The sequence below is a fragment of the Symphodus melops genome (assembly GCF_947650265.1).
Source record: "Symphodus melops genome assembly, chromosome: 22".
Taxonomy (NCBI): Eukaryota; Metazoa; Chordata; class Actinopteri; order Labriformes; family Labridae; genus Symphodus; species Symphodus melops.
The window spans coordinates 6,876,156-6,890,671 of NC_136712.1; the positions used below are offsets into that span (position 1 = coordinate 6,876,156).

The 14,516-nt window shown below is 43.4% G+C and overlaps 1 protein-coding gene across 2 annotated transcripts in view; it reads right to left on the reverse strand.

Annotated features, from left to right (window-relative positions):
• Window positions 1-8,915: 8,915 nt before the first annotated feature.
• plxna4 (plexin A4) overlaps window positions 8,916-14,516 on the reverse strand; it is a 202,843-nt gene continuing 197,242 nt past the window's right edge. For both annotated transcript variants that reach the window (XM_079335713.1, XM_079335712.1), the window contains exon 32: window positions 8,916-12,712. In XM_079335713.1, coding sequence (XP_079191839.1) covers window positions 12,617-12,712 — 96 coding nt within the window. In that variant the 3' untranslated portion in view covers window positions 8,916-12,616. The remainder of the gene's footprint in view (window positions 12,713-14,516) is intronic.

Consider the following 14,516-nt stretch of genomic DNA (forward strand, 5'->3'; position numbering starts at 1 on the left):
TGTGACTATAATTTGAGCTTTTGTGATAGCTTGACAACATATCAAACTTCGTGTCTGAGATATGTCATTCAAATCATTTCAGCTGATATGAACTGTTAGTATATGCACTGCCGTTTAAGAACTATTCAGTTAAACCTTGAAGGTCACTCAGCCACTATCGCCTTTTTAAAACGTTTTCTTCTTTAATCTTTCAAACCTAGGAAAAGCACAAGGGAAGTATGTAAAGGATACATGGAAAAAAAATAAAGGCAGGGTTTCTTTAAATTAAATGGGGTGGGAGTGTGGGGGGATATGGTCTACCTGATTTAGAAGCAGAGGTCAAATTGATATTCAGAATCGTTACAGTTACATATACAAGTAATTTGTCTTGGTGTATTGGTGCAGAAAACAGTTAAGATGCAAAACAAGAAGGATTTGAATAAAATAAAATATAAGGAGCAAATATACAAAATATAAATAAAAATAAAAAAGAGGATGTGAAAGAATCAGGTTAGGGATTAACACAGTTTTTATAAAAAGACTATTTGAAACGTTTAAGAACAAACAGAATAAACTGACAATAATGAGAAGGACATGAAAAGCCTGTATCCCCTTCTTGGGTGTCCTAAATACCCTTAAACAGTTTAGCCCAGATGTTTTAACATAGAAATCTAAAATTCAAAGTGTTCATTATGAAGAGCTGAAGAGAAAGAGAAGCACTGGATGTTCCAGGGTTTAAACATACTGTGCTTTCCAAGGTGGTACCAGAAAATTAGAGATCCCTTTACATCTAAGTACATGCCATGAAGTTCTAACAATAGGTAAAGTCCTGATTTTTGTGCTCCACTTGAGTTATTTTCTCTGGGGTCTGTTCTGTCTCCGTTAAGGGTTGTGAGGCAAGGTGACATTTGAAAAGTGCATTTCCCTCTTTGCTCCGTCAATCTGTTTTCTTTCCCTCACAGACAGCCCCTCCATCTGCATACTGCTGCAGCACACACATTAAGTCACATGCGCGCACACACACACACACACACACACACACACACACACACACACACACACACACACACACACCTTCTCCCTGGCCGCTGACAATAATGTCTGTCCCTAGATACTAGCCGTGGCTATGTGTGTTGGTAGACCGTCCTGCAACCTCTGGACCCCTAAATGACACTCTGGCTGGCTGCGGTGTGACCTGAGGGCCCATTGTGAGTCGAAGCAAACACCAGATCTGTCACATACACTTCTGTGACGAACTGTCGGACATGACACTGTCACCTCCCGCTGACAGGTTGTCACCACCTGCGTCAAGATGATCGATTAGCAGATTGAGTTTCCAAACCTTTCCTCCCACGTGCTCTCCTCTCTTTAGACTGATTAAAGCAGCATGCAATCATTTATACTTCCTCGCAGACAGACAGCAGGTTTGTTGTCTCCCTGGTGACAAACTTTTGTTACACGTTTGGAAGTTAATTGCTAGGCTCATTAGCTGTGTGCGTTTGTGTCTCGGAGCGGTGGGGAATTTGATGTTATCTTGTTACCGTGAGATGTTTCTCAGTGAGAGAGGTGATCTCTCAACCTGTGGCATAAAATGGCCCGAGTGTGATCTGTTCATTCACCTCATTCATTTTTAATAGCCTTTGAGGAGAGCGCTTGTTTTCCATCACCACTGCCGTTCTGGCAGCAAGGTAAACAGATGGATACTGACAGTGAGCGAGCGTCGCACAATAAGTGTCTCACTCGCTATTTCCCCTCCTCGACAGAATACAGGAAGCCTTGGCCTCACCCACTTCTTTATGCTTGAAGCCAGTAAAATAAACCTCAGACATTGAAGGGATTTATATAGTGTAAAAGTGGGAGGAAATATCAGTGTGAACTTGACAGCTCTTCTTCTGCAGTTTAAATAATGCCACTCTACTGAACATTTCTTGTAGTTGTGGGTTCAGACAGCTCAGGTTTTTATTGCTGCAGCTGTCTTTTGTAAAAGTGACTGTTTCTGTATTAACTTCTTAATAACTGGAAAAGAAAGAACCTCTCTTCACTGTCTCTGCTCATGTGATATTTCATGTGACATTAGCAGGTATAATGTATCCTCTTGAATAATCACTGCTGCAGCGATTCTTTTGACAAATTGACGTTATTGTGACTTTAAACACGCACATAAACAACTGATTCATTAATCACTTTCTGCTGATGGCTTTAGATCAGCAGAGACATCGTGTTCAAGGACTTGTTGAAGGTCGCTACGTGCATATCTGTGATTGCTGTGTAAATCGATTATGGCAACAGCTCCCTCAAAAGGATGCTGCCAGGGCGCCAGGCAGCTCAATGCACAGCTTCAGAGCTGAGACACTGTGCGAATCATAGTCGAGCATACAAACATACAATACATGTGATTTCAAACACACCTGCTTGTCAAGTCTATTATCTCAAAACAACACACATACAATCATGTGCATACACTCTGCAGTTTTCATGTGGCTTTGAACTGCCTATTGTTGTATGGTATACTGCACTTCAACCATACTGTGATTGTACATCATTTATTCAAGACACAACAATATATACAAAGCTTTGTGAACTGAAAGGTTCACTCAGAGTGACAAACTAAGAAAACTGACTGATCTTTACTTGAATGGTCAATTTAATCTATGGTGTTTTAAGGCTCCTCTCGAAGAGTCCTACAGATGGTCATTTAAAAAATAAATAAATAAAAATAAAACCAGCTCAATCTACTATGTGGTAAAGAAGCGGCACCAATGGCAGAAGGACACAGCAAGCCACTAGCTAGTGAAGTAATGTAAAAACCTACTCATTTAAAGATGAGATGTTTATTTCTGAAACTTGTAGAGACAAAAAACAGAACTCCAAATAAATTCTGATCATATTCAGATGGACGGGCTTCAGTACATGTGTTTTAACTGTGCAAGTTAATATGCAGTGTGCATATCACCTTTGTTTTGTGATGGCAAATTGGGGCTTCGATGTTTCTTCCGTCTGGTGCTCAAATGTCAAATTATCTTGCTTAATTTTAAAAATGCAAGGCAAATCTTGATCAGAAGTGTATTCAGTTTACGAACAAAATGTAAAATCTCCTAAATGATGGGTGTTTTTTTGGTAACAAATTGAATTCCTGTAGTTTCCACCTGTTGATGGCTGTAAGCGCTGGAGCAGACAGAGAAGTGGTTATGGCTGAAAAAGTGAGAACATTGATGGATCACTGCAGCGTCCTGTTGTCAGCTCAAAACCACTCAGACCAAGTGCACTCTGCCAGTGTCCCGTCTGCCGTGGGCTACATTTGAAAGAGAAAGATATGAAGAGGACACTGAAAGGCTGAGCGATGTAACAAGCAGGGATGAAGAAGGTAGAAAATGAGGCATTTTGAAAGAGAGGCATTTAAAGGGAAAAACAGGAATAGCGAGAGGAATGGAGCAGAGGCAGGGGAAGTTATGTTGAGCCTTCTGAGGAGGGATTGGTCTGTTTTAGTCAGCTCCAACTGACTGAGAGTTATCTGTCTTCCCAGCTGTGCCACCCAGCTGTCACCCACCGCTCTGCACCTCTCTGTCCTGGCATCCTGGCATACAGCACCTCTATCTGCCTGTGTGTGTGTACGCCACATTTTCAACATTATCATGCAAATAAGCAGGTTTAAGTTTTTTTCTATGCAGCCCTAACCAATGTGACTATCACTTAAGCTAGGTAACAACCTCCTGTGCGTCCATATTCTTCTGTCTCATTCTGAATCCGGTCTGCACATGGTAATAGTTTTCTTTTTAAGCCTGTCATGGAATCTCTCTGTAGTCATTTCCCAGTGGAAACCACGTCTCCTCGAGACACCAGACCAATCTGCAGTCCCCACCGCTGCTCTCAACCACCCCAACCCCTCTGGGTAAGAGCCTCAATTACCCAGAGCATATCACCGCAAACAGCCACTTTGCAGCCAACCACCTGTGACTCGCCACTGTGGGAAGCTTTGGCTGCGGTGTGGCTGTGTTGGGGGTGGGGGGGGGGGGACAGCCAAAGCCTTGGGCTGGCCAGCCAACCATTGATTAAGGGAATCAGTATTGATTAAGGGAGCAGGGGACATCTGGAATGGACCAATTTATGTCCCCACATCAATTATTCAAATGGCTGCTGCTGAATTGGATTAGAGGACGCTCTTCCTGCCATCTTTTCTACCCCTCAACAATCTGTACCCTCTCAGCAAGCTGTTGTCAAGAGTCCCCAACAAGTCGGCCCCTTGAATGCAAACTTTGTTTCCCCACATAGACATCTATTGTGTAAATTGCTTGAGTTGGTGTCCGTGCTTTGTCTAGATTTTCTTTACTAAACGATATGCATACAGATAATCCTTGGACAAACTTTTTGCGCCCCTGATCATTGGTTAATGCCTATAGCTGCTCGTCGGCCCACGCTGTGTTGTCAGATTTGTTTGTCAGTCTGCCCTTCTGTCACACTGTTGACATCTTGAAAGCTTGAATGCATCACAGAATGGCAGAGCCAGACGATGCCTTGGCCAGAGGGTTATTCATATTCATAATGTTGGTGTTGGGGAAGCTGTGAATTTTTTTGCCGCTTTGTTCACGTATGCTGTGTTTTGTTCCGGAGGGGGTTGTGGGTATTTGTGTTCATCTGTGTGTTTCTGTGCCTGGCGGGATTCTTCTTTGTATATCATGCAGCAATGGACCCACAAAGACAGGCTAAATCGGAGCCCAGCTGATGGGCTCCTGTCCATTGTAGACAGGCTAACATGGCGGGAATGAGGAGAGTGACTGCGCCAGGGACAGACGCCCACAGGTGGCTGAGAGTGATAGTGAGCTGCCCTTTGTCTGCTTCCCCCAGCCCGCACCCTGAACATGCTCACACAAACACTGATGCCTCTGACTATGATTGATGAATGATTTTTTGGCTTTTAGACATTATCATGCACAGTGCTTGATTCTTAGAAGAGCAGAGATGCATTACCTACAGTACTCATTAGATTCAATTCCTGTTTACATCCTGCCTTCAATTGTCTATAGCTACCTAACTAAATAGTAGGATTACCATGAAGGAGTTGAAGGAGTACTTGTCTTAGTGTGATTGCAAAAGTAACCCTAACAAAAAGTAACACTCTGACATAAAGTTTGCATTAGAAAGAACATCAATATACAACATTGAAATGATTGTGCAGAAGTTTGATTTCGTTACAAAGCTCTCTTATGAATTTCAAAACAAGTTAGAGCAGTGAATGGTCCATCTTTCACAGTGAAGCCAAATCAACCACCGTCTGAAAAACATCCCCTCTTCTATTAGCCAATGCATGTCTCCATGTTTATGCAGAAGAGGGGTTTCATACTATCACCTGTCTGTTGCTTAGCTCTCAGCTCAATAATCTATGTTCCACGTGTAAGCAGACAATACATTTATAATAAATACAGCCTACTTCTTTACCAGATAATCAATTCACTGTGTTGTAGAGGCTCAAACAGCTCTTGTGATTCCTGTTTCGATGGGAGCTTATGGTGCTGGAGCCCAGGGAGTAAATGTGCCGTTTAGAGGGAATTGCATGGTAGTTATTGATTAGGAGCTGAAATGGGGGAGAAGATTTGTGGACCACATAAAGGAAAGACTGCAGAACATGTGTGTGTGTCTGGGATGTTGAGTATGTGTGTATGTGTGCTAGTAGGGGAAAGGTAGGATTGTGAGAGATCAATGGTAATGTTTAGCATAGCAGGATGTGTAGCATGTTAGATGTGGTGGAGGTCAGGGGAATGAGGGAATGTTTCCCTTATTTAAGTATTCTAAACAGTTTCACCCAGTATTGGCTTCTTTGGGGGGCAGCTGTGGCTCAGCAGTCAGATCCAAGCATGGACCCTGGAGAATAATATCACATACTTATTTGTACTCATTGATTTGACACTTGTGCTTTCCCTCTCAGCTTCAAGGTTGATTCTGTGTTCAAACCTTTAGACAGGCTTGTGTCTTCATCTTCCATCTGTAGTGTTTAGAGTGTCTCATGCTGTACAGTAAAGTCTGCTGCAAACAGCAACACAAACATTGATTAAGACAGAGCAGACGGAGGAGAACAGACTAATGCTTGTGTGCAATTGTCAATACCTCTGAGTCCATAAGTGAAATTGGACCTGTCAAACATTGTCCAATCATTCATCCTCCAAAACAGACAGTCCAAACAGCAGCCACATGAGAAACTTCGCTCCAAAACTGCTTTTGGCAATAACATAGATCATCTGTGATTATTAAAATGGTTTTGGCTGACATTTACTGCAAAAAAAAAAAATAAACGTTTAGATTCAGTTTTTGAAACAGTAATTGCATAGGACTGTCAAGCTGTTAGAGAGCCACAAGAAAAAGCATAGCTGTAAGTGATGATGAGTGAACTTTAAGAGGCTTCCACCTTTAAAAAAAATATCAAGACAAGCGAGAGATAATGATGAAAACAAAGCTTTTTGCACCTGCTAGAGTCTGACACCTTAAAGCCCGAGATAAACCCCCTCTTTCTCATCTGCTGTCTTTATGCTCCAAAGCCAATGAGTGTTTTAGCTACATCACAAACTGCACCATTTGCCAGGCCAAACTGATCCATGTGTGTGCAATCCTGTTATTTTTCTTTGACATTACTCTCCTGCCTGCACCTTTTACTCAAACATGTCTTTCTTTGTAAGAGAACTTTGCCACAGGAGCTGATGGAGTGATATAAATCTTGAGAATTGCTCAGCTGACAGTAAATCTAATAGGCTCTTGTCTCAAAGATAAGTCTGTTAAGCTGAGGTGGCCAGAGGATGAATATTGTTTCACGTCCCCAAAGCTGCAGGTTCAGGCTTATCGATTCACTGATCCCGTAACCCCACAAGACTTTTAACGTGATCTCCTCAAAAGCACCAAACTCCTCTTGTGTCCACCTGGTCTGTCCATCACTCAACCTACCACGTGGACAGATTTCTTTTCTTCTTGAGGGTGGGGGGTTTGGGCTGAAAGTGTCCCGGCGATCATGGGAGTGTGGTTAACTACCCCCAGTGAGAAGCAATCATAGCCGCCTCTCTATCATCCTGCCCCCTCTGCTACTCCGTCCAACCTCTCCCAACCCGTCACCCCTCCATTATTTCCACCTCACTAGTCAGAGAATTAGGGTGACACTTCACGGCCGCCCTCTTCTCTCCCTACCTGTCATGCGCTCCCTTCTTCCACCTTCCCCCTTCTATTTCTCACCCATTACTCCCAGTTCACTGGTTGGTATATGGAGGGTGACACCAGGCCAATTCAATCTCTGGTCCCCGTCAGACTCTGCAGCCTCCCCTCCAGCGGGGTGTCACTCTGTTTTCCACGCTTCACACCCCCCTCCTCCCTCCTTTTGCTACACAAAACTTTCCATTTCCTAATCTGTCACTCCTGTTTTCCATTTATTCGTCTTTTTTCAGCTTACCTTTGACTTTTAAAGTCCTGTGTGTCTCATGGAAGTTGTTTCGAGATGGCCTTGTTATGCTGAGGTAGTAGTATGTTTTATTGTGCTGCTTAAGCAAAAATAAAAAAGTTGATGTTGGGAAAAGTTAGCTGTGGAAGCTGTGTGTGGGCCCTTAAAATGAAGTACATACATGCTTGTGTTTGGAATGCCTTTGATTTTTCACATTGGGTATTGAGAAAATAGAAATGACACGGTTACAGAGAAGCTTTTCGATTATGGCTCGACAATTAATGAAAAATAAATCCAGACCGACATTCAAGTTTTTTTTATCTTCCCCCATTGGCACTGTGGAAAGTCAGGCCATAGACTTTGAATGAATTGGATAGAACTATAAGTGTAATCATTTGGATACTTGAGTCAAAAATGATTTGGGCCATTATGTCTCATTAAATCAGGATTTTCATTTCTTGGGAGAGGGTTGTAGGTTATTGTTCAAACTGGAGCCACACACCACCAGGAAATGGAATTTTGTTTAGTTAAATCCTTTAACATAAATCACGCTTCAGATGTACTGCTGATTGCCATGATTCTAAAGGAAAAAAAAATTAATTCATTACAACATTTATTCAAACAAATCATATGCACAATCTTCAAATTAAGTACTTCAATTGCTAAAATAATAATAGTCTGGATTATGTTAAGTAGAAAGAAATCTTTAACTCACATTGGTGGTGGTGAAAAGACACATGGCAACAGCAGTCCATCGTAGAAATGTTTGTGAACAAAGGGAGGAAGAGCTTCTTCTGACCTCTATCTATAGGTTAGGAGGTTTTACCCTTTACACCCATACACTGCAATGGTGTGGAGGGGAATTGATTTGCAGTTTCTTACAGGGTCTTGTCCTACTTTTATATGCAGTGCAGTATTTATTCTTTTGTGTGCTGACATGCTTTTAGTCAACTGTACAGACCCTGATTAGATTTACAGCAGTTTGTCCTCTTTTTAATGAAGTCTACTCTTTTTTGTGTACTGTCTTGAACCAGACAGTGGGAGACCTGAGCTGGCCTTGAAATCCCTGAACACCCAGTCTGACTGAGGAACACCTGTCAACAGAAAGAGCTCTGTGACAGCACATTGTGTAGTCTCTATGTGACAATACGTTTAACATTCAGAGCTATAGTGAGTAAGTATAGAGCATGTTTGTCTGATACTTCTTTGAGATTTGTAAAATGAAATAGAGATTGGAATTGTGTTGTGGCTGTATAGCTCCACCCACAGTTGGCCTGTGAAGAGGTCTTTGAGGTTGACTGAATTTTTGAATATTTATCAAGTGTGTGTCCTGAAGGAGGCCGTTTCCCTCTGGTATAAGGAGCATGTCAAAGTTTCAATCTGGCCCATGATAATTTAGATTCAGAGCACTATGATATTCAGATTAAACTTTGATGGTATAAATAGTATTATTCAAAGTTAGCTGTCGTCAGATAAGACAGTGGTCTGGAAAACACACAGAGCAAAGAAACACACAACAATGAAATGCTTGGTTTCATAATAAAGTTTATTCTATATTACAAATAGTATTTTGTTCTTGACTGCAAAATAGGAATGCATTATATTTACATACACAGGTATACAATTAATTATAACAAAGTTAGAGAAGCTCGCCTTATATCCCCCAGGTTCGTTTTTATCTCTCAATAAGATACTCTTTATCTTTCAAATATGGTCTAGTAAAAGTCTTTGCTAGCTTGTTTCTGTAACACCTGCTATAACACTGAGCTAGGAGGACATTTTTAGTTCCTAAAATACGTTTGAAGGTGGAAACTTTATCGATGCTCTTGGCAACAAGGTGGCTACTTGCAGAAAGCCTTTGTTGCAGGAGGGACAGGGCGAGGAGAAAATGAAAGACAAGATGTTACACCTTAGGGGCAGATTCACAATGACAGTCCAGGACTCTCACCTTGTTTTATTTATGAACACAGGGCTGTGAGGGGAAGCTTTGGGTATCTAGACCGAGTTTACATTGGCTACATGAATGAAAGAGGTTCTTCACAATTGTTGAGAGTTATTAAGTTTGTCATTTAATATTAATGCCAACTGTGTCTCCACAGATACCAAATCAATCCTTATCCCCTCATATTCCAATCACAGATATGTATAAGTTTGATATGTTTACATAAAAACACCTTGTGAATGTACCCCTCCAGGTAGTAAAAACAGACATTCATTTAGCTGCAGACAGGAATGAATGGACAATGACTTGGATATCTCACATACAACTGACTTAAAGGCTAAGAAAAAAACAGTCACTTGCCAAACTCAGTCTTAAACATGTCTACTAACAAACTTTATGTGCCTCTCTAGTTCAAGATCTGTTGATTTGTATTGTAAAAGACTTGTTTACGTTTTCTGAATGAGAAAAAGCATGCTCGCTTTAAAGAAACAAATCTTTGTAGAAAAACACACTTCCTCTGATTGTGCTCATTTTTTAGCAATTTGAACAATGTTTTGAGTTACACAGATATCATAATAAGGGAAAGAAATTAAGGAAATATAACGATTATATGATGTGATGCATTTGAAAACTCTCCAGACAAGATGTAGTAGCAGCAAAGTCTTCTTCAATGTACCAAAACTAAACCCACAGAGGAGGCACAGCTGTCACTAAACACCAATGGTTTGTAATAGAGGACACAATACCTTGATAGGAAATTTAAAAAAAACAGTTCATGTTTAATTGTGAGATCCATAATCTTAAATGAACAGTTTGGTTGTAAATTGTAACTCTAAAGACCCTAGTAGAAGTATATAAATATCTTTGAGCAAGGCAGTTCCATTTCATACCATCCAAGTAGGTCAACATGCAAGGGTATATAGTATCTGTTTTCTTAAGCATCTAACACTTGACAAAAACCATGGACATGAGGTTCTGCAGAAGGCTTTCAACTGATAAAGGTTCCACCTTAAACGATGTTATAGTTTTTATTACATGAACAATCCACTTTCTCCATCTCGATTCTTCCAAGCAAAAGAAAGATAAAAGAACACATCCACATCATCATTGCAAGGCTTAATTTTCTTATTTTTCACTTTTTTTTTTAAATAAGTTTCTTAATTTTTTTTTACGTTTTACATGCGCTTAAAAAGCCAATAAAGGACCCAAGGTGGACCTAGGGCGGTCTTCACACATTCACATCACCACATGGGGCACGTTGTCAAGGCAAAAGAAAGGGCAGAGGTCAAAAGGTACGGAGGGCGCCTCCATCATCTCTCTTTCAGTCGCTCTCTCCAACAAGTTGTATCTACTTTGAATGTCTATTGTTAACTGTATATCCTGCCATAATGCTCACTTCTTGTCCTGCTCCGCTTTATCAGAAATTTTCTTATTTTTTTGTCTCCTTTTTTTATTTTTTTTTATTTGAGGCTTGGAGAAGGCCGCCCTCTGCCGCCACTGAGGACAACTACACTAATACAGACAAGAGCGCCTCAACAGTTACACACTCAAGAGTTGGGGTTTTGCCGTATGCAACTAGCTACCATCTCCAACGCTTGTGCAAAACAGAAAGAAAACTGGCAAGTCAGGAACCGGACACAAGGGTGAACGGTGTGCCAAGAGCCGGAGAGACTCGGGACGATGGAAAGAGAAAGAGGATAGGATCACCTCGCCCACAGAGCCTCTCTCCTCGACACACTGAGGTCAGAAAAATCACACAGGTTTCTTAAACTTCCAGTCACAATATGTTTTCTTTCTCATAGAAGTGGTTGTCTTTTACATAGTCCTTTTTGTACGTTCCTCAGTGGCACTTTACAAATACATTTTTGACTGTTTTGAAAATTTCAAGCTCCTTTGGTTTTTGGCTGACCGACTTAGTCCATCATGTTTGATTTCTCCACACAAAAGTCTTTAAATAAGAACATCCTGGGAAAGAAGTGCTACTCTCACAACAGACCCCTTTAGGGAGCAGTCAGCCGGCTGCACTGCATTAAATCATTCTTCTTGTTTTTACTGATCAGACAGTTCTTACCCAGTACATTTCAGACAGCTCTTCGTTTGCTGAAAATATCTGGGCATTCAGGATCTTAGGCAGCTGCTGATCATGTGTGTATCTGTGAGGGTGAATGTGTGCTTTGATAGACCATCGCGGCCAAGATTAGAAGAGGAAAGAGCCAGGCAAAGACTGCTCCAGTTGTTTGGATGAGCAGTCAGAACGCTGTCTTCCAGAGTTGGTTGTGTGCTTCTTACAGAGGATCCACTTTGGGTCGAGGCCCTCCAGGTTTTTGTCTAACAGGTAAATTTCGCAATAGCCACATAAGCCGGAGGGAAGCAGAAATCATGAGCATTTTCATTGAAGTAAATGTAAGCTGGGCAGGGAAGATGTGTGAATGTTGCAAAGGAGTATACTGTAGATTGGGGGATGCTCTGGTTTGTAAAGTTTTAGTGTCAGTCATGTTTGAATAAAGGAAAAGTTCAGAGAAGCACTAAACCTTCCCTTCCCCCATCAGTCTTTTTTCTTAAATACAACTCCAGCTACATTTAAAGAACACAAGAACATTCTTGGTTTGCCTGGACTCGCCCCCAAATTTCCACAGATATGTATGCTTTGCTTGTAGGTACAGTGTAAACTTGGCAAACCATCCTTGCATCAATTTCCTTCGTAGGTGTTCATTTGGCTTGCAGTCATCATTTTTGATGTTTCCTTTTGATTCCGTACATTGAATATAGGACTACAATAAAGAGGACTCTAGAGATGGTTTACTTGATCTATCCTATTTTTAAAACAGTTCTCAATAAAATGGACACCAGCGTCGTGGTTTTGAAAGAATTACCTATCAGTGTAAATTCTTGAAGGCAACATAAAAATGTTTTTTTTCCCTCTATTCTTCCAGCAGGGGGACTGAAGTTTGCCAATATGGCTGCTTTCAAGCAGTCACCCCTCGGAGCTCTCCCTGTGGTGAAGCTGAAGGATCTCCTGCATTGCACTGAAGGAGACACAGACCACAGCTTGAACCACCCCTCAGATGAATTAAGGTAAACTAGTCTATGCAGCAGAGTGGATGAGGAACACAAAATATCTTTCAGGGAAGAGGAAGCAGAAAAAAGGTCAAGGAAGAAGTCATCATCTTCAAAAGGCGGAGGGAGGAAGTCACATGATGAAAAAGATGGGGACAGGTATTCGCTCAGGCACGGCTCGGTTTCTGATGGGGTCTCTTCCCAGTGCGCCCTGGGAAGTGCGGTCCTCAGCTCTCCAGACTCATGAAGGCCACCACCTGCTCCAGCTTGAAGGCCAGCCTCTGTTTCCTGGCTCCGTCATCCTGCTCCAGTGAGTACACAATCTGCCGGCAGAACGGGGAAGCAACACACACACACACAATTTAGCTTAACAAAACTTGAGTCGGTACTTTTAAATCAGGTTCTGTATTAACTTCTGAAAGACTGCATGCAGGGGTCGGGTGCATTGTGGATCGGGCGGCAGTCGACGGCGGGGGCCTCGGCGACCCAATCACCGGACGCAGCTTCTGGCCTTTGGGATATGGAATGAGCCTGAGCTTGTGCGGGAGGTCGAGAGGTAGCGGCTGGATATAGCCACGCACAGCTTGGCCTCTGGAACGCAGCTCCTTGAGAGGGACTGGACTCTTCACTTCTCTGGAGTTGCCCGCAGTGAGAGGCGGCGGGTTGGTGTGGGCTTGCTCATAGCCCCACAGCTCAGCAGCCAGGTTCTGGAGTTTACCCCGTTGAACAAGAGGGTCGAGTCCCTACGCCTTCGGGTAGGGGACAGCTCTCTCACTTTCATCTCGGCCTACGGCCCGAATGGCAGTGCGGAGTACCCGGCCTTCTTGGAGTCCCTAGGAGGGGTGCTGGAAAGTGCTTCGACTGGGGACTCCATTGTTTTACTGGGGGACTTCAACGCTCACGTGGGCAACGACAGTGAGACTTGGAGGGGGGTGATTGGGACGAACAGCCTCCCTGATCTAAACCAGAGCGGTTTTCTGTTATTAGACTTCTGTGCCAGTCCCAGTTTGTCCATAACTAACACCATGTTCGAGCACAGGGATGTCCATAAGTGCACGTGGCACCAGGACTCCCTAGGCCAGAAGTCGATGATAGACTTTGTCATGTCAGCTGACCTCCGGCCGTGTGTCTCGGACACTCGGGTGAAGAGAGGGGCTGGGCTGTCAACTGATCACCACCTGGTGTTGAGATGGATGCGCTGGCAGGGGAGGAAGCCGGTCAGACTCAGCAGGCCCAAACGTGTAGTGAGGGTCTGCTGGGAATGTCTGGCTGAACCCTCTATTAGCGAGTTCTTCAACTCTCACCTCCGGACAAGCTTTTCACAGATCCCGGGGGAGGCTGGAGACATTGAGTCCAAGTGTGGACCATGTTCTCCACCTCCATTGTCAAAGCAGCTGCTCAGAGCTGTGGTTGCAGGGTCTCTGGTGGCAATCCCCAAACCCGGTGGTGGGCACCGAAAGTAAGGGAGGCTGTCAAGCTGAAGGAGTCCGATCGGGCGTTGCTAGCGCATAGGACTCCTGAGGCAGCTGACGGGTACCGGGAGGCCAGGCATGCTGCAGCCCGGGCTGTTGTGGAGGCAAAAACTCGGGCCTGGGAGGAGTTCGGGGAGGCCACGGAGGAAAACTTTCGGTCGGCCTCGAAGAAATTCTGGCAAACCGTCCGTCGCCTCAGGAGGGGGAAGCAGTGCTTCACCAACACTGTTTGCGGTGGGGAGCTGCTGACCTTAACTGGGGATGTAGTCGGGCGGTGGAAGAAATACTTTGAGGATCTCCTCAATCCCACCGTCATATGTCTTCCACTGAGGAAGCAGAGGCCGAGTTCTCAGAGGTATACTCGTTCATCACCCAAGCTGAAGCCACCGAGGTGGTTGGCAAGGCAAGGGGTGGATGAGATTCGCCCCGAGTATTTTAAGTCTCTGGATGTGCAGGGGCTGTCATGGCTGACACGTCTCTGTAACATCGCGTGGAGGTTGGGGACAGTGCCTCTGGACTGGCAGACTGGGGTGGTGGTCCCTCTTTTCAAGAAGGGGGATCAGAGGGTGTGTTCTAACTACCAGGGAATCACACTCCTCAGCCTCCCTGGGAAAGTCTATTCCAGGGTACTGGAGAGGAGGATCTGGCCGTTTGT